At 40.3% G+C, this 19,894-nt stretch overlaps 1 protein-coding gene across 1 annotated transcript; it reads left to right on the forward strand.

Annotated features, from left to right (window-relative positions):
* The first annotated feature begins 18,988 nt into the window (after positions 1-18,988).
* On the forward strand, positions 18,989-19,306 carry LOC107811595 (uncharacterized). The gene has a single exon (XM_016636559.1). The coding sequence runs from the start codon at positions 18,989-18,991 to the stop codon at positions 19,304-19,306; it is 318 nt and encodes a 105-aa protein (XP_016492045.1).
* Positions 19,307-19,894: the final 588 nt, after the last annotated feature.

Below are 19,894 nucleotides of genomic sequence, written 5' to 3' on the forward strand. Positions count from 1 at the left end.
TACAATGCCTTGTCCAGTTTGAACATATGCTCAGGATGCTCGTGACACTCAAAACCAGGAGGCTGCTTGACATAGACTTCTTCTTTTAGATAGACATTTAGAAATGCACTTTTGACATCCATTTGGAATAGTGTGAACTCCATATGAGATGCAAATGCAATAAGAATTCTAATGGCTTCTATTCGAGAAATTGGAGCAAATGTTTCATCATAATCGATCCCTTCTTCCTGATTGTAGCCTTGAACTACAAGCCTTGCCTTTTTTCTTGTTGTATTTCTAAACTCATCAAGTTTGTTCCTGAATACCCACCTGGTTCCTATGATAGTTCGATCTACAGGTCGAGGGACCAGGTGCCATATCTTGCTTCTTTCAAATTGATCCAATTCCTCTTGCATGGCTGTGATCTAGTCTGCATCTTTCAACGCTTCTTTGATGTTTTTGGGCTCTATTTGAGAAAGAAAGGCTGAAAAGGCAAGTGAGTTTCTTGCTTTTGATCTGGTTTGAACTCCTGAGTCAAGAGGGATGATTATGTTGTCAAGAGGATGTGAGATTTTGTGCTTCCAATTTGGTACCTGAATCTCATTTGTAAAGGACCCAGGTATATCTGACTGAGGTTCTTGGCCGCTTCTTACTTCAGCAAGTGGAGTACCTTGGACTACATCAACAACTCTATTTGCAGCTTCAGTTGTTGTGATCGTGGGACCAGGTTCCTCTCCAATAGATGGAGATGTATTTGCATCATCTTCACTGGATTCCTTGACATGACTCATCATGCCTGCCTTTCCATTTGCCATGTCAATAACTTCACCTGGAACAGATAAAGGTTCTCCATATTGGTCAACACGTCTGTCCTTCTCACAAGAGAGGTGAGATTCATCAAAGATCACATGTATACTCTCTTCAACACATTGAGTCCTTTTGTTGTATACTTTGTAAGCTTTGCTTTGGGATGAGTATCCCAAAAAGATTTCTTCATCACTTTTGGTATCGAATTTTCCAAGAGCTTCATTTCAATTGTTGAGGACAAAACATTTACACCCAAAAGTCCTTAGATGTGTCAGCTTGGGCTTCCTTCCATTCAGTAGTTCATATGGAGTCTTGTTCAAAAGGGACCTGATCATGCACTTGTTCACCAAGTAGCAAGCAGTATTGACAGCTTCAGCCTAGAAATTCTTTGCGATACCACTGTCAATCAACATTGTCCTTGCCATGTCTTCAAGAGTTCTATTCTTCCTCTCCACAACACCATTTTGTTGAGGTGTTCTTGGAGCTAAAAAATTGTGAGTGATACCATTTTCAGTACAGAACTCATCAAATTTGGCATTATCGAACTCTGTCCCATTATCAGACCTGATGCAAGCTACATTATTACCCATCTTCACTTGAATCCTTTTGATGAAGGCAACAAACACTTCAAGGTTTCATCCTTGGTTGTGAGAAACAGAGTCCAGGTGAATCTGGAGTAATCGTCAACTATAACGAAGATATATTTCTTTTCTCCCCTGCTTGCCACCCTCATGGGTCCACATAGATCCATGTGAAGAAGATCAAGTGGCCTTGAGGTACTGACTTCCTTTTTGGGCTTGAATGAGGATCTGACTTGCTTTCCTTTTACACATGCATCACACACTTTGTGATCCTTGAAACTTGACTTGGGCAGACCATGAACCAGGTCCTTCCTGACCAATTTGTTCAACAACGTGAAGCTTGCATGACCCAGCCTCCTATGCCATAATTCAGCATCATCATCAATAGCACTTAGACAGTTGAGATCACCATTCTGCAGAGACTCAAAATTAGCAACATAGATATTTTTGTATCTTTTTGCTACTAGCACTACCTCACCAGTCACTAGGTTTGTGACTGTCCATATTTTTCACACAAATTCCACCTTGTTTCTCTAGTCACAGATCTGGGAAACACTTAGCAAGTTGTACTTTAACCCGTTCACATTGTACACATTTTTGATTGAGTGCGAGAGAGACTTCCCAATCCTTCCAACTCCCAGAATGTATCCTTTCTTGCCATTTTCAAAGGATACACTCCATCCTTGCAAGGCTTTAAGTGAAAGGAAATCATTTGTACTTCCAGTCATGTGCTTTGAGAAGCCACTATCCATGTACCATTGTAGGCTGCTTCCTTTCATTGTTCCCTGCACAAGAAAATCAGGAGTGAGATTTAGGAACCCAAACGAGTTTGGGTCCCTTGTAATGAGGAAAGGGGTGAATGAGGGATCTTCCGATCCAAGCAGGCATCATGCGTTTTTTATATGAGGGACCAGGTTCTCTACCAGTAGTTACTTTTTCAGCGAAAACTTTGTTTTTCTGCTTGTGACTGAAATCTGGCCTTACAGTTTTCTTTACAGTGCCCAGTGTTGCCACAGTGAGTGCAAAGCCAATTATCAGGTACAGTAACGTACTTGCTATAAGGGTTGTAGGGAATCTTTTCCATTTGGAACCCAATCCCCTACCTATTTCCCCCATTGTTGGTGTACATGGTAGTGATAACATCAGAGGACCAGGTCCACTTGAGTGATTTTTCAGGGTCACCCTTCACTCTTCCTAGTTCTTCATGAAATTGTTTGTTTTTCTCAAGCTCAGCACACAGACTAAACTTCACTGAATTTAACTCACTTTCAAGCTTAATGTGTGCCTCACTTGCAACTTCCTTTCCCTTTTGAGAATTTTCAGGCCTACTTTCTATTTTAGGTTCCCCAATTGTTTCCTTCAAGTCCACTACCACCACTAATAGGTCATCTCTCTAATGCTCAATGTTAGCAACTCTCTCAGCTTAGACTTCTTTTTCCTTTCTTACACACTCAAAGGTCTCTTTTAGGTCTACCACAACGACCATTAGATCATCTCTTTCATGTTCTATGTGTGCAATTTTTTCGTCTAAGGCATCCTTCTCTTTCTTCAGGTTCTCAATTATTTCCTTTAAATCAACAACAACGATTACTAAGTCATCTCTGGTTTGTTCTGCTTCTCCTAACTCCACAGTTAAATCATCTTTATCATTTATAAGACTGTGATAAGCATCAATCAACACATTTGCCAAAGACATGAGTTTTTTTGGAGAATAAGATTTCAAATTTCTCTGAACATCCAAAAAATTTACTTCATCATCATCAGACAGAACCATCAAGGCAAAGATTAAGTCATACTTAGTTGCTTTACTTTCCACTGCCATCATTGAACTATCACCATGATCATTTTCTTTTTCAGATTTGCTAGAGGAGTCTCCCCATGTAGCAAGAGCTTGCGTTACAACATTGTCAGCGACATTCTTTCTCTTGAAGCGTTTATCAGGAACCGGGTTCCTCTTGGTTGCTTTGTCAAAATTGTTTTTGTGCTGATCTTGCTTTAGGATAGGGCACTCCTGGATGAATTGTCATGGCTTGCCACATTTATGACAGAGGTCGTGATTTTTTGGCTTGCTAGAACTTCCCCTTTTTGGAATGCCTCCATTCCTGCTAACCATCTTCTGGAATCTTCTTGTTAAGTGAGCCATATCACCATCCTCACCACTTGAATCATTGTTGTCTGCCTTGAGAACCAGGTTCTTCTACCTTTTGGGTTCTCTTCTTTCATTGTCCTTCTTCTTCTTCTTCATTTCATATGTTTTCAGATTGCCAACAAGTTCATCTATGGTCAGTGTCTGCAAGTCCTTCACCTCTGTAATGGCGTTCACTTTGCTTTCCCAAGAACTGGGCAGTACACTAAGGATTTTCCTGACAAGCTTGTTTCATGGAATAGTTTCACCAAGAGAGTGAAGCTCATTAATGATGGAGGTGAACCGAGTATGAATATCTTGGATGGATTCATCATCTTTCATCCTGAAGAGCTCGTATTCATTTGTGAGAATGTCAATCTTAGATTGCTTAACCTATGTTGTTCCTTCGTGAGCTGTCTGAAGAGCTTCCCATATTTCCTTGGCTGACTGACATGCCGATATCCTGTTGTATTCATCAGGACCAATACCACAAACAAGAATATTCTTCGCACGAAAATTCTTTTCTACGACCTTTCGATCAGCGTCATTGAATTCCTTCCTCGTCTTGGGAAAGGCTACAGCTGGGTCGCCAAGATTCTTGGTAGGAACAAAAGGTCCATCATAGATAACATCCCATAGCTCTGAATCTTCAGCCATGATGAAGTCGTGCATCCTAGTCTTCCACCATCCATAGTACTGGCCATTGAACCTTGGTGGCCTGTAGGTAGATTGACCTTCTTCAAAGTTTGGTGTAGCAGCCATGAGGATCCTTTTTAGGTGTTAGCCTGATAGAATGAACCCGCTCTGATACCAATTGATAGAATATAAGGGTCCACCAAACTCTATAGAGAACCAGGTTCCCTATCAGTTCTACTAGAACACACGCACACTGCAGTAAGTAAATGACAAGAGTATATTTACGTGGAAAATTCCTAGCTCAACGGGATTAAAAACCACGACCTACCCTTGTAGGATTTCAACTTCACTACTGAGCAACTTTTAGATTACAACCTCTGCAACCTAGGAATTAACCTCTTAATCCCTTACTAACTTGTAATACTCTATTACAAGCCACTTTGCAATAACTCTATTACAAAGACTTTACAATTCAACTAACTCTAGCTAATACTAAAACACAAAGGTTTAAGGTTTACAAAGGGTTTCCTACATAATACTTCTAAACAAGCTAAGTAGGAATTACAATTGAAGAACTATTACAAAGTTACAACTCAACTAAGGACATACAATAACCTGATATGGGGAACTGGTCCGTAGTGGTGTTGTTCTTTGTTCTTGATGCACTTGAGAATCGTTTTCTTGATGATCAATCATAGTGAGTGTGCTCGAGTAAATTCTCTAAGTGTTCAAGTGATTTGTTTTACCTTCCTTGATGTTAATAATGCATTTGTGACATCACTAGGATGATGTAAGCAAGGTAGGTAAAAGACACTCCCCATAAAATTGACTGCTGCATTGTTTCTGCACTGTAGCGTGTGCAGGCAGCAACTTTACATCTAGGGCAGTTGACTTGTGTAGTTTTCTCAGGAAACGGTAGCTATCTCTTCCCTCTATTGTTCCTTTGACTCTGAAGAGTTGAACCATATCCCAAGATGGAACCTTATGATCTTTAGGTCTTGAGAATGTGTAACAGGTTCCTTATCTGGTTCTTGACAGTAAGTTTGTTAGATCATCAAAACATAACAGGGATATACATATAGCCTATCATGAAGATCCGTAACAAGGTATGCGGTCACATATGCGACCGCAGAATGGATATGCGGTCCGCATAACGGCCGCATAATCTGGTGCCAAAAACTGGAAAAAATCTGCCTCGATCTGCGGTAGTTATATGGCCCACAGATCTTTTTTGCAGTCGCATAATGGGCCGCAGAACCTCCCTCCACAAAAATCCTAAGGCTAATTGTGCGACAAAAGTGCGGCCCGCGATATGGTTGTGCTGTCACATAACTGGCTGAGAAATTGACATAAAATGGCCCAAGTAGCTGCTTCACTCTGTGGCCCGCAGAGTGATTATGCGGCCACATAATGTGCCGCAGAAATGCCTATTTCTGCAAAATAATTTCCTTCAACTCCCCAGCGCACTGTTCAATCCAAAAAGTCTGAACCCCGATTTTTAGGAAATATTTCACGGGGCCTTACATCCTCCCCCACTTAAGATCATTCGTCCTCGAATGAGGATCAATTCTCACTATTAACATCCTATGCAACTCAGTTTTCATACCACACACCAGCAGCCCCAAATTTGACTAACTCCCTAAATTTCAAAAACTTTTGCTAGAGTTTTCCCTGTAACTAGGCCTATCCACCTGTCAGAGAGCCCCAAAAACACATCCTTAAAACATATACATCAACTACTGACGTAACATAACTCATAACAACGCCAATTGTGGCCTCACAAGCAATATATTGCCAGGAAAGGAACACCCTTAATATCAACTGTACAAATGATACATAATTCATAGAAAGTAACTCTTAGAATTTTCATAAATTACAACTTTATAAATACATGGCTATTCAAACAAATAACGATACTTTTTCTTCATTTCTTCCTCGGCCTCCCAAGTAGCCTCTTCAACCTGCTGGTTTCGCCACAACACCTTCACTGAGGCAATTTCTTTATTCCTCAACTTTCGAACTTGCCTATCAAGAATGGCAACTGGAATTTCTTCATATGACAGTTCTTCGTTAACCTCAATGGTCTCAACTGGCACAATAGCTGACGGATCTCCAACTACCTTCTTCAACATAGACACATGGAATACCGGGTGCACTAATGACATTTCGGGTGGTAGCTCAAACTTGTGCGCCACCTGACCAATCCTCTAAATGATTTTGTACGGACCGACATACCTCGGACTCAATTTCCCTTTCCTTCCAAACTGCATTATACCCTTCATGGGGGAAACCTTCAAGAATACCCAATCATCTTCTTTGAACTCTAAGCCTCTGCGACGAACATCTTAATAGGATTTTTGATGACTCTGAGAACTTTTCAATCACTCCTTAATGATTTTAACCTTTTCCATATCCTGATGCACGAGGTCTGGTCCTATCAACTCAGCTTCCCAAATCTCGAACCACCCAATGGGAGATCTACATCTCCTACTATATAATGCCTCAAATGGTGACATTCGAATACTAGCATGAAAGCTGGTATTATAAGTAAACTCTATGAGTGGCAAATAATCATCCCAGCTACCCTTGAAGTCAAGAACACAAGCACGCAACATGTCCTCAAGTGTCTGAATAGTCCGCTCTGCCTGCCCATCGGTCTGTGGATAGAAGGTTGTTCTAATATTCACCTGAGTACCCAAACCTTGCTGAATTTCTTTCAAAAATTTGTTGTGAACTCTCCTGACTATTTCCTTGATATACAACTGAGCATACTGTTCCACTATGTCGGTAGATTTAACTGGCAAGAAGTACGCTGATTTCGTGAGCCGATCCATAATCACTCAAATTGAGTCAAACTTGCGCGACGTGCGTGGTAATCCTACCACAATATCCATATTATTCATTTCCCACTTCTGCATTGGAATTTCTATGTTCTGTGCCAACCCACCAGGCCGTTGGTGTTCGGCCTTTACTTGCTGACAATTCGGACACCTTGCCACAAAGTCCGCCACATTCCTTTTCATGTCATTCCACCAATAGACTTCCTTGAGATCATGATACATCTTTGTAGAGCTCGGGTGCACGGAATACCTGGAAGTGTGAGCCTCAATCATGATTCTTTCCCGGAGACCATCTATATTTGGAACTCATAGCCGCTCTTGGTACCTTAGTGTACCATCATCCGTGCCAAGAGTAAAAGCCATAGTTTTATGTTTGTGAATCCCCTCCTTCAATTGTACCAATAATGGATTGTCGTATTGCTTCTCTTTGACTTACACAATGAGCAATGATTCAGCCCTATTCTGCACAATTACTCCTCCTTCACTAGAGTCCGCAAGACGAACTCCCAAACTAGCTAACTGGTGAACCTCCTTGGCCAACGACCTCTGACATGCCTCCAAGTGAGCCAAACTACCCATAGATTTCTGGCTAAGAGCATCCGCCACCACATTGGCTTTCCCCGGGTGATATAGGATATCGATGTCGTAATCCTTGAGTAACTCAAGCCATCTTCTCTACCTCAAATTCAGCTCCTTCTATTTAAAAATATATTGAAGGCTCTTGTGGTCCGTGAATACATCCACATGGACCCCGTACAAATAATGACGCCAAATCTTCAATGCAAAAACCACCACCGCAAGTTCTAAGTCATGTGTTGGATAGTTCTTTTCATGATTCTTGAGTTGCCTAGAAGCATAAGCTATAACCTTGTTGTGTTGTATTAACACACACCCAAGTACGATTCTCGAAGCATCACAATATACTACGAACCCATCTGTACCGTCTGGTAGAGTCAACACCGGCACCGTAGTCAATCTTGATTTCAACTCCTGGAAGCTCCTTTCATAAACATCAGACCATTGGAACTTAACCGCTTTCTAAGTCAATTTAGTCAACGGAGAGGCAAGAGTAGAGAACCCCTCCACAAACTTCCTGTAATACCTTGCTAAGCCCAAGAAGCTGTGAATCTCGGTTGGTGTTGTAGGTATAGGCCAATTCTTCACCGCTACAATATTTTGAGGACCAATATTAATTACTTCTCTAGAGACAACATGACCCAAGAATGTGACAGATTCGAGCCAAAATTCACATTTTGAAAATTTCGCGTACAATTGGTGCTGATGAAGAGTCTGCAAAACTGCCCTAAGATGATCGGCATGGTCCTCTTGACCTCGTGAATACACAAGAATATCGTTAATGAACACTATCAAAAAGGAATCGAGAAAAGGCTTGAAAACCCAATTCATAAGATCCATGAAAGTTTCCGGGGCATTTGTTAGCCCAAAAGACATTACCAGAAATTCAAAGTACCCATACCGGGTCCTGAAAGCTGTTTTCGGAATATCCTGTTCCTTGATCTTCAATTGGTGGTACCCGGACCGTAAATCAATTTTGGAGAAGTACCTAGCACCCTGTATCTGATCAAACAAATCAGATATTCTGGGTAATGGGTATTTGTTTTTGATTGTGACTTTGTTGAGTTGCCGGTAGTCAATACACATCCTCAGTGATCCATCTTTCTTCCTCACAAAGAGAACCGGTGCACCCCATGGTGACACACTCGGTCCGACGAAACCCTTCTCTAACAATTCTTTCAATTGTTCCTTTAGCTCCTTCAATTCTGTTGGTGCCATCATGTAGGGCGGAATAGATATAGGTTGCGTGCCTGGCATCACATCAACCCCAAAATCAATCTCCCTGTCTGGCGGAATCCCAGGGAGCTCATCAGGTAGGACCTCTGGAAATTCATTCACAACTGGCACAGACTCGAGTGTAGGTGCCTCAACATCGGTGTCCGTAACCCAGACTAAATGATAGATACAACCCTTGTTAATCATCTTCGTGGCCTTAAGGTAAGAAATAAACCTACCTTTTGGTATTATATTATCCCCCTTCCACTCAACAACTGGCTCATTTGGATATTCAAACCTCATAGTCCTAGTTAGGCAATCGAGCTTGGCAAAACATGAATAAATCCAATCCATTCCCATAATTACATCAAAATCGACCATCCCCAATTCAACAAGATCGGCCACAGTGTCCAAACCACGTACCATGACAACAAAACCCCTATAAACCTGTACGGCCACAATAGACTCACCAACCAGAGTAGATACAGAGAACGGCTCAGGAAGCTATTCCGGTTCTATCCCAAATTCGATAGCAACATAAGGGGTAACATCGGACAAAGTAGAACCGGGATCAATAAGAGCATATACATCATGAGATTGGATAGTCAATATACCTGTGACAACATCTGGAGAAGCCTCTACACTCTGGCGAACACTCATAGAATAGAAACAGTTGGGTCCTTCCGAACTCTGCGCACCAGCCCTAGATGCACCACACCCTGCGAGTGCTGGAGTGCCTCGAGCTGGAAGGGTTGCTGAAGATGTAGCAGTTGCGGAACGGGATGGTTGTGCTGTGCCCCTGCCTACACCCTGGCGGGATGAACGACACTCCCTCTGAATATGACCCCTCAATTCACACCCATAACATATAGGTCGGTCCATGTAACAGATCCCCAAGTGCATCTTCCCACACCTGGGGCATGTGGGCCTCAACTGTTGCTGGAATCTCCCTCATGATCGGCCATGATGGTGGGGTCCCCTGCTGCCCTGATTGGGCCTGAAACGACTCCCCTGATGGCGGTGCACTAGCTAAAGACTGAGCAAAAGACTGGGATGGCCCTGATGATCCTCTACTAAAAGTTGATCTTCCCCCTAAATAACTCCCCAAAGTTGCTCGTGGACCGGGCCTTGCAGTTACCCTCTCGCTCCATTATGTTCTTCAACATATAGTTCTCTGTAGCTTGAAAATGCTACCATCTTCCCATAGTTCATCTCTAAATTCAAGGCAGCTGTAGCGGCCTTATTGATAACCAATGGGCTAAGGCCTTGCACAAACCGGCGCACTCTAGCCTCCATAGTAGGCAACATGAGAATGGCATATTTAGACAGGCGCGCGAACTCCATGTGATACTCCCACACACTCTTACTTCATTGCTTAAGGTTCTCAAACTCTGCGGAACGAGCTGCCCTAGCCTTGGCAGGTAAGAAATGGTCCATGGAAGAGTCAGCAAACTCACTCCACCTCGCTGGAGGGCTCCCCTCCTCCCGAGAGTCCTCCCATAACTCAAACAAAGAATAGGCCACCCCTTTTAGGCGGTAGGCTGCCAACTCCACTCCCTCTTTCTCAGTAGTGCACATAACCCGGAGAGTCTTATGCATCTCATCAATGAAGTCCTGTGGGTCCTCCTCAAGATTAGCACCTGTGAACACTGGAGGATCCAACTGAAGAAACCTGTTCACCCTGGAACCACTAGAATTCCCTTGTTCGCTAGAAGAAGTGGGTGCAACATTTGGTCTCTAGCTTGAAGAGCCACTATCTGTGTCAGCATCTAGATAGCTCCCCTAAGATCCCCGTCAGAAATACCAGAACCGAAATCTGGGGTTGGAGGTGGAACCAAAATATCAGTTGGAGGAACCGTTGCACCCTAAGTAGGTGCAGGAACTAGTGTGGCCTAGTCAGGTGTAGTGGAATCAGGCAGTGTAACAGTCGAGGGATTATCACCACCCCTCGGGTATTCACCCGCATCATCAAATAAAGGGTCAACTACCACTCCTGAGGCAGCATTGGCTCATTTACCAGTTCTTGCTCTCTTCTTAGGTGCCATGTACTAAAAGTTAAAGGAATGCACGAGTTAGAGGAGGAACAGTTTGTTAATCCATTTCATTGCACGATCCAGAATATCAAAGAAGGGTATTATTCCTAAATGTCCAAGTAGCCTCCAACTTATAGATGTAATCGATAACACACCGATAAGGAGGACTCTACTAGATACGGCTCCGAGACATCCTAGAACACTTTAAAACCTTAGGCTCTGATACCAAGTTTGTCACGCCCCAAACTCGGGGAGCGCGACCGGCGCTCAATCGAGTGAACGAGGCCGAGCAAGCCTGCTAGATACTTTTTACCCCAAACTCACTCATGGAAAAAGAGGTGACATATATTCATTAATTAGACAATAGGGAGATCATGAATACAATACCAAAACCTTTCTATTAGTTTCTTCATCTTTAATATCTCAAAATACACACCTTTTTATAAGCTAAAGTGAAACAAGTGATTCATTCAAACAGAAACATAAATTGTTTGACTTCCCCCAACACCGACATACAACCCACACAATGCCTACAAAGCCTCTAAAAGATACAAAAGAGTACAATGATAGTGCCGGCAATAAGGCTCCGGCTATACCTCCAAACATGATCACAAAATGAAAAACAAAGCTACATGACCCCGGAATGAGGTAGGGCTCACCAAGTCTGCTAGGAGGAAGGTGTACTGCTATCGCTGATCAACACTATTTGCTATAGAACCACCTACATCCATTTAAAGATGCAGCACCCCCGACAAAAGGGACGTTAGTACTGTCGAATAGTACTAGTATGTAAAAGTACACACCATCTCAATAGAATGAATAATAATACAAGAGGAACAATCAAGAATTCAATAAGAGCTTCAAATAATATTAAAACATCAAGTTAAGGATGACATAAGTTTTCAAGTCAATTTCCATGTTACTAGGTTGGGTGATCTTTAGAGCCGATATACCATAATTATCAATACCACCATATTCTTACACGGAGTCAGATCTCGACCCGATCGTCTAGGTCATCTCATTTGAGACATCAACCATAACCACAATTTTATTATAATTTCCAGCACAGTCACCACCATGTGTGCAGCATGGCATCCGATCACGGCCTGATCGGCTAGGCCGTCTCATCCGAGACATTACCTTTGTCAATCAATCATCTCACTTCCTACCCCTTTCACCTCTTTTCAATTCATTGGCATAAGTGGCCACAATTATAAATTCATTCTTGGCACTTGGCCGTATTTCATAATTCCAGTTCCCCTTTCTACATTCAAACATCATTATCATTATCAACAACAATAAGACTTTTCATTCAAGACATTAAATACACATATGAGCAATTAGGGAATCTTAGGCATATAGAGGCTTTTCATACAATTTGGCATAACATCCTTTATTCAATCTTGACTTGAAGTCTTAACATTGTTAACACATATTCCACATTTCTAACACATCCTCAAATGATAAGATGACATGATGAAGCATTTAGAATACATATTGAACATATATCCTTCAACACAAGCACATTTGGAATAGTCAATTATATAATGATCAATTTGGGACTTACATCAATCATACGAACACCGTGGGATTCAATTCTAAGAAGAAGGGGTTTAGCCAACATACCTCAATTGAGATTCCTTTAACTCTAAAATATTCCGGAATTCTTAGCAACTTCAATCTATTTTAGAAATATAACAAATTAAACTAAAATTAGGAAGATGATCACGGTTTTAGCTCATTTGAGCATTTTATCAAATACTAGGTGTGCATTAAGGTTTTTAAGGCCCTTTTACGAAAGGTTCCATCATCCCTCAACCCATTCTCTACCATTTTTAGCTCACAACCTTCCTACATTATTTGATAACACATGCATGCAAGATAACAACTCCCACACTCAAAACTTATCTTGCTAATTACTCCCCTTTTAGTAGATTTTCGAAATTAAGAGCTAGGGCATAAACTCTTACCTTTAGGATGAAGACTTTCCTTGTTAATCTTCAATGATTGAGCAATCTTCTTCTCAAACCGACCAGGGTAGCCAACTATTATCTTCTGCATGAGGACCATTTGCTATGCTTTCCGAGGAAATGCGGCTGATTCGTGACCTAGTAGCTGGGCTTCCACATGGACCTGGGGAGACATCTGAGGGACCCTCTGTATGCATTTCAAAGAAAGAATTTCAAAAATATCTTGATGATCAGAAGAAGCAGGGGGATCATCTTAAGAAGCTCGAGAAGGCATATACTGATTTGGCCACGGCGCATGGTACTTTGAGCACTTCTCATGACAAACTGGCAAGTGCACACACCAGGATGAAGAAAAGGGAGAAAAAGAGAGATAAATTCTTCACCCGCATGTGGAAGGGTGTGAAGGGGCTGTGGAAAGTTCTAAAGCCTCAAGAGCCAGTGCCATCAACCGAGTCGAAAGATAATGATGATGCTCCAGTTCACTTGTCCGAGGAAGAAGAAGAAGAGGAGGAGGATGCGACTGAGTCCGACAGCGAGGAGAGCACTTGATGCAGTATTCAGGGAGCACTTTCCACTATTTTACTCTATTTTGTTTAGTTGCATTGGGGATATTGCAACATTTCTAGTTGGGGGTGGCTTCTTGTATAAATGTGGATATGGTAGATTGATATTTTATTTTCATGTGATGTTATTTTGTTTTCATGTGATGTGTTATATTAGTATGTTTACTAGCTTCTTGAATTTTTATTTTTATATATAGTATGTTCTATTGACTTGATGTTTATTAGCTTCTTGATTTTTTTAAATAGTATATTTTATTTTGGTGGTGATATCCTTGGTTTTCTTTTTTACCACGGTTCTTTTTTCGAGGATGCCAATTTTCTTTTTGAACCGGATAATTTTTGGTAAATTTTTGTGTCGACTTTGCCCGTTGATGGATAGCTAGGCGACTTTCTTAAGAGAATTAGTCTTGTAGTTTAGATGTAGTTTTTGTTAATTTAGGAAGAATAAGTGGTATGAGTTGGGGTTTGTGCCTATTGGCCAATTTGTGGCTTGCTTGGTACCAACATGATTTAAACCTCGGCATATGAATTCTTGATCTTTAAAAAAAATAATAATTGAAGTAAAGATCATTGTCATGACTTTTAGACTCAATTTTTGGCTCTTTGATTCACTAAATAGTTTCTTAGGCTATATGTGACTTCTTTGAGTTCATTGGTTTCAATTGGATTTTGGATTTGTATTCTGCTTGAGTTTTAATGTGCCATGTGTGGTGAGATTTATTGTGAGTTCTTTTGCATTATTTGTAGTCTAGAACTTGCCCAGAATGTGCTTCAAGGCAAAATCCTAGACTAACTTGGGCTGAAAAATGATGTTAGGCCTTCTTTGGACCACTATTGTGCCTTAAATTTCCCACCCTTGTATATTTTTCCTATTCAACCCTTTTTGAGCCTTTAAACTTTTTCTTTGGCAACCATGTTACAAACTTTAACCCTTCATTATTTATTGATTTATCTTTTGGCACCCTACCTCCCTAAGTACTTTGAAAGTATAAACATAGGCTAAAAGCCTAAGTTTGGGGGTGAAGGATGGAAAAGTTGTGATGTGAAAGTTGCTTAAAAGGTGAAAAGTAATTAAAAGAGAGAGAGAGAGAGAGAGAGAGAGAGAGAGAGAGAGAGAGAGAGAGAGTAATATTTGAGAAAAAGAAGGAAAAATAAGAAATTGTGAATAAATGGAAGACTAGGTGATGAAATAAAAAATGAAGAAAGGGTGAAAAACTTCTTGAAGGAAGTGTACTTTGATTGTTGAAAAATTGTAGTGCTTAGGGAGATTTTGAGACACTCTAACCAAAATTGTGCCCTACCTTAACCAAAAGCCTAAACTACAACCCTTTAAGTCCTAATTAATTTTGAACCAAGTTTGTCTACATTAGTGGAGAAATACATGAAAGGCAAGTCTATGGTACTACTTGTGTGCATTTGAACATTTTTGTGAGAGAGGGTTATTTCTTTCCATTTGATATCCCATTTATGTTTTGAATTACAATTTATGAGTGTGGGATTCTCTCTTAAGTGTGAGGGCACATGAGATTTGAGTTGTAAATTTTATCACATTTTCAATTGGGAGGAATGAACGAGGGAAGTTAATTGTGATAGAGAGGCAAATATTAAAGCTTTAGTGTCATGACTTGATTGCTACTTTGAGTTACGTAGTGTTTGAGCACTTGAGTTTGTTTTGGTATTTCATATGCTTTGGATTAATTGTTGGTACCAATCGAAGTCATGTGTTTGTGCTTACAGTAGACCTTTTTGACTTGGCATGATATTGATGCACTATTGAGTTAAATACTTGAAAGGGGATTTTGTCGCTTTCATTGCTTGAGGACAAGCAATAGTTTAAGTTTGGGGGTTTGATAAGTTGGTATTTTACCAACTTATCTCGTCTTTAAGCTTAGATTTTGTGCTATGTTTGATTGATAAAATCGTGTGTTTAATGTTGTTTACTTCTATTTTATAGGTTCTATGTGATTTAGAAGTGATCATGAAGAAACCAAGTGAAAACGAGTCAAAAAGAAGTTGAAAAGAAGAAAATCTGGAAAATGGCCTCAGATGTCGCAATTGTGACATAAATGTGGGAAATGTGAAGATAGCAGCAATCGCAATTGCGATTAAGAAATTGCAAATGTGAAGTCAACCCAGTCAAACAGTGTTCGCAAATGCGAAAAAGGGTCGCAAATGCGAAGTCAAACCAGACAGTCAACCTTCGCAAATGCGAAGTCTTTATTGCAAATGTGATAGTTAACAGGAAAGTCATAGTTCGCAAATGCGAAGATCGCGCTTCAGTTCTGGGTACTTATGTAATTTCATATTTTTTGGCCCCAAACCCTTTAATACACGACATAGCTCATTTGTAAAATATATTTGGCAGCTTTGGACATATCTTGAGAAGAGAACACAAGTTTTGGAGCAAGGGTTCTTGTACACACACTTGGGTCTTGAAGATTTGAAACTTTTGGTTGAGAATTTCTTACCCATTTATGTTCATTTCTTCATTTTCTTGCTTTGTATTGTATATCTAAGTGTGTAGTATTTTTTCCAACACTTGAATCTTGTTTATGGGAATATTCAAATTTAAAGTGTGGATTAAATATCTTGTTGCGCTTATGTATTGAACGATTTTTATTTATTATGAAGTGAGTTATTATTTCTTTAATTATTCTTGTTCTTTAATGTTTCTAAAGGGATTAGCTAACCCTAGGACTCGCCCATTTACTTCGAATTAATTTTAAGAATGATAATTTGGGGTTGTAAAAGATTAATTAATAAGAACTTGAGGCTTTAACCCTCACTTTATAGATTCTACCTAGGGATAAGATTGAACTACTTGTAGCCATATTCGGATGTGCTTAATCTCTTAATAGTTTTAGGGATAATTCAATTAGGAAGTCTTGTTAGTCTTTGGAAGAAGCTAATATAGAATTATTACTTGAGGCTAATTAACATAAACTCGCTCATATTTGTAAAATCGTAAAATACATTGGATTGTTACTTGAGTTTAATTCCTCGTGCATCCATACTTGTAGCCATTGATCATTTTACTTGCTTTCTAGGTTAGTTTACACTTTCGCAGTTAGTTATAAATATTTTCTCAACCATTTCTAAGTGTTTGGCTTAGCATAATAAGTGATAATTCTCTTACACGCCTAATCACCTACATATTATTCTTTGTAGGATTCGACCCCGACTCATAGTTGGGTAAATTATATTGCATGCGACCGCGTCCATTTACTTTTTGATAGTAAATTTGGACATCATCAAAATTCTTGCATATTTTCATAGCACTTATCATTAGGTTGTTTTAACGGAACTCTAATTCATCCGGAAGAAGAATTTGAATACTTAATATAACTTAATCATCTGTTGAACTAACCCAGAGTTATCCCGAATAATAGTTGATCACGTATCTTGTCAAGCCCTTATTCCTCATATTGATATTTAATCATTACTACTTAGTCACTCAATTTCCATTATTCATTCACAATTGAGAATCTTAGTTTTTACTCTTACTTAGTTAATAACTCAAAATCAAAGGTTTATTTTCCTGAATAGTGTTAAGCTGAAGATTTCTTTGAGCATTATTTAACCCAATCTTTGTAGAGACGATTTAATACTAAACTATATTTGACTAGCGAGCCTAAGTTTTATACACCTGTTTTGCGCTCGTCAAATTTTGGTGTCATTGCTGGGAATTGACGATTAATAGTGTTTAAAAATAATTTTCGGTGCTAATTCAGGAATAATTTTTTTTTTCTTTTACGCTCTTCGTATATGTGTACAGGCAACATGTTAAGTTCAATGGTGTATGACTCGATCCTCCTCCAAGTAATTGGTGCCATACAATCCAGAATTAGACAAGCACCTACGGCAGTTGAGAGGGGAGAAAGAATCGAGTGGATCCTTTTTGTGTCAGACTTCGACTCAAAATACAATGGTGAACAACGAAAAGGAAGTAGACTTAGCTGCAAGAGAGGCATCTCAACAACAGGCTGCACGATTAGCAGCTGAAGCAGCCCTTAGAGCTGCTGAGGAAATGGTTGAAGAGGGTCGAAGATTCAATCTTAATCGACCCCTGGTTGAAGATAAGTTTGAAAACGCAGCTCCCAGGCTTGGGAGGTCTCTATGAGATTATGCCAGACTGGTCTACAACCAACGACAATCTAGTTTGAGGCCCCCACCCATTAATGCTGACAATTTTGAACTCAAGCAGGGAGTCATCCAGACCATTCAGAATAACTACATTTTTAGGAGCAAACCCAATGAAGATCCCCATAACCATCTGATGGACTTCAATGAAATCATGAACACATTCCGCTATAATGGAGCATCACATGATGCTATCTACCTCAGAGCATTCCCTTTCTCACTTAAGGATGATGCAAAGCAGTGGTTAAGGAGTTTACCCACAGGGTCAATCTGTACGTGGGAAGAGATGACTACCAAGTTTTTAGAAAAATATTTCTTTACTTCCAAGACTAGAAGGATAAGGAAGGAGATTCACAATTTCAGCCAAGAAAAAGAGGAGATAGTGTTTGAGGCATGGGAAAGGTTTAAGGAGCTGTCGCGGAGGTTCCCTCATAACAGAATGAAGTAAAGGATGCAATTCCAGGATTTTTGGGATTGGTTAACTCCTTCATCAAGGAGATTGCTGAATAGTGCGGTTGCAGGCTCTCTAATGAAGAAAACTCCAGAAGAGATTGTCATATTCCTGAATGAACTATTTGAAGATGCAGCACAATGGTCTGATGACCAAGATGATCGAAGAAAATCAGCGGGGCTGCACCAAGTAGAATCTTCTGTAGCAATGCATGCCCAGATTGCATCTATGGCTAAGGACATCAAGCAATTGACAATAACCTAGGTGCAATATCAACCAAAGTTGGGATGTGACATTTGTGTAATGGGACACCTGACTCATGAGTGTCAAACATCCGCTGCAGAAGAAGAAGTTAAGGCATTAGGAAATTTCAACAGAGGCAACTACCAAGGAGGTAACAATTTCAACTCTGTGGGACAGAGACATATGGGTTTCTCATGGAGTTCTTCAAGTGGTAGCTTGAACTCATGGTAGCAGCAAAATCCTAGAGCACATGTGCAAGGACCTCCTAGCTTCCAAAACCAACAAAGTCAACAGTACCAGCCTCTGCCACCCAACAACTCAAGTTTGGAAGATTTAATGAAGGCGTTCATAACCAAATCAGATGAGAAGCTTGAGACTCAGGGCACAACCATCAGAGAACAGGGAACAGTCATCCGGAATTTAGAAAGACAAATGCGGCATATTGCATTATTATTATCATAAAGGGCTCCTAGGGCTCTGCCTTCTGACACTGAGAAGAATCCAAAAGAGACGGTCAAGGTCGTGTCTCTCAGGAGTGGAAAAACATTAGCAAATCCTATTACAAAACCAAGAGTTGAAAGTGTGATCAAATCAGCCAAAATAACGGAAGATCAGAAAAATTGGTGAGTCTTTGGTTACGGAGAACATTAGTGAGAAGGAGGATGATAAGCAGAAGTCAAACAGTAAAGTTGAAGAAATCAAGAACATGCTAGTGTTACACTTCCCTCAGAAGATGAAGTGGGAGAAATTAGATAGATGCTTTGGGAAATTCTTAGAGATGCTGAAATAGATTTATGTGAACATCCCGTTCACTGAGGTCCTCACCCAGATGCCTGTCTATGCCAAATTTCTGAAGGAAATCATGTCAAGTAAAAGGAAGCTCGAGGAAACTAAAGTGGTCAAACTTAATGCACACTGTAGTGCCATCCTGCAGAATAAAATTCCTCAAAAATGTGGGAATCCTGGAAGCTTCACTATACCCTGCTCGTTGGGGAATGTGAATTTTGATAAGGCTTTGTGCGACTCAGGTGCATCCATTAACTCCATGCCATTGTCAGTTTTCAAGAAATTGGAAGGAGAACTAGGAGTGATCAAATATGTGCCAGTATCTTTGCAACTGGCTGATCAAACCACTATTATACCATAGGGCATAATTGAGGATATTTTGGTGAGGGTGGACAAGTTTGTCTTCCCGGTAGATTTCATTATAGTAGACATGGAAGTAAATAAGGAGGTATCTCTAATCTTGGGGAGACTATTTATTTGCATTGGCCGGACTATTTGTGACATATATGAGGGTCAAATCATGCTATGAGTGGGAAATGACAAAATGGTGTTTCAAATGAAGAGAATGATGAAATACCCGTGTGATAAGGCATCTGCTTATGCATGTGTCAAACTGGGTGTGGTAGAAAGTTAGCTGAACAAAACAAGCTTGACAAGCTTGTAGGTGATTCATTGGAAAGATGCATTACTCAATCGAGTACAGCAGAGGATGAAGACCCTGAGATCAAGAAAGAAGCTGAGGTATTGGAAGATGAAAACCAATTGATAGATGAAGAGGAATTTGAGAAAGAACAGCTCAAGCCAAAGCTGGAATTGAAAGTACTCCCAACACATTTAAAATATGCCTTTTTGGAGACTAACACTTTTCCTATGATTGTTTCTGCTGATTTGACAGGTGAACAGGAACACATGCTGGTGGAATTGCAGTGGAAGCATAAAAAAGCAGTTG

This window comes from Nicotiana tabacum, chromosome 22 (genome assembly GCF_000715075.1).
Source record: "Nicotiana tabacum cultivar K326 chromosome 22, ASM71507v2, whole genome shotgun sequence".
NCBI lineage: Eukaryota > Viridiplantae > Streptophyta > Magnoliopsida > Solanales > Solanaceae > Nicotiana > Nicotiana tabacum.

Excerpts from the sequence above, each read along its gene's own strand:
- LOC107811595 (XM_016636559.1), top strand. The coding sequence starts at position 18,989 with ATGCCTGTCTATGCCAAATTTCTGAAGGAAATCATGTCAAGTAAAAGG.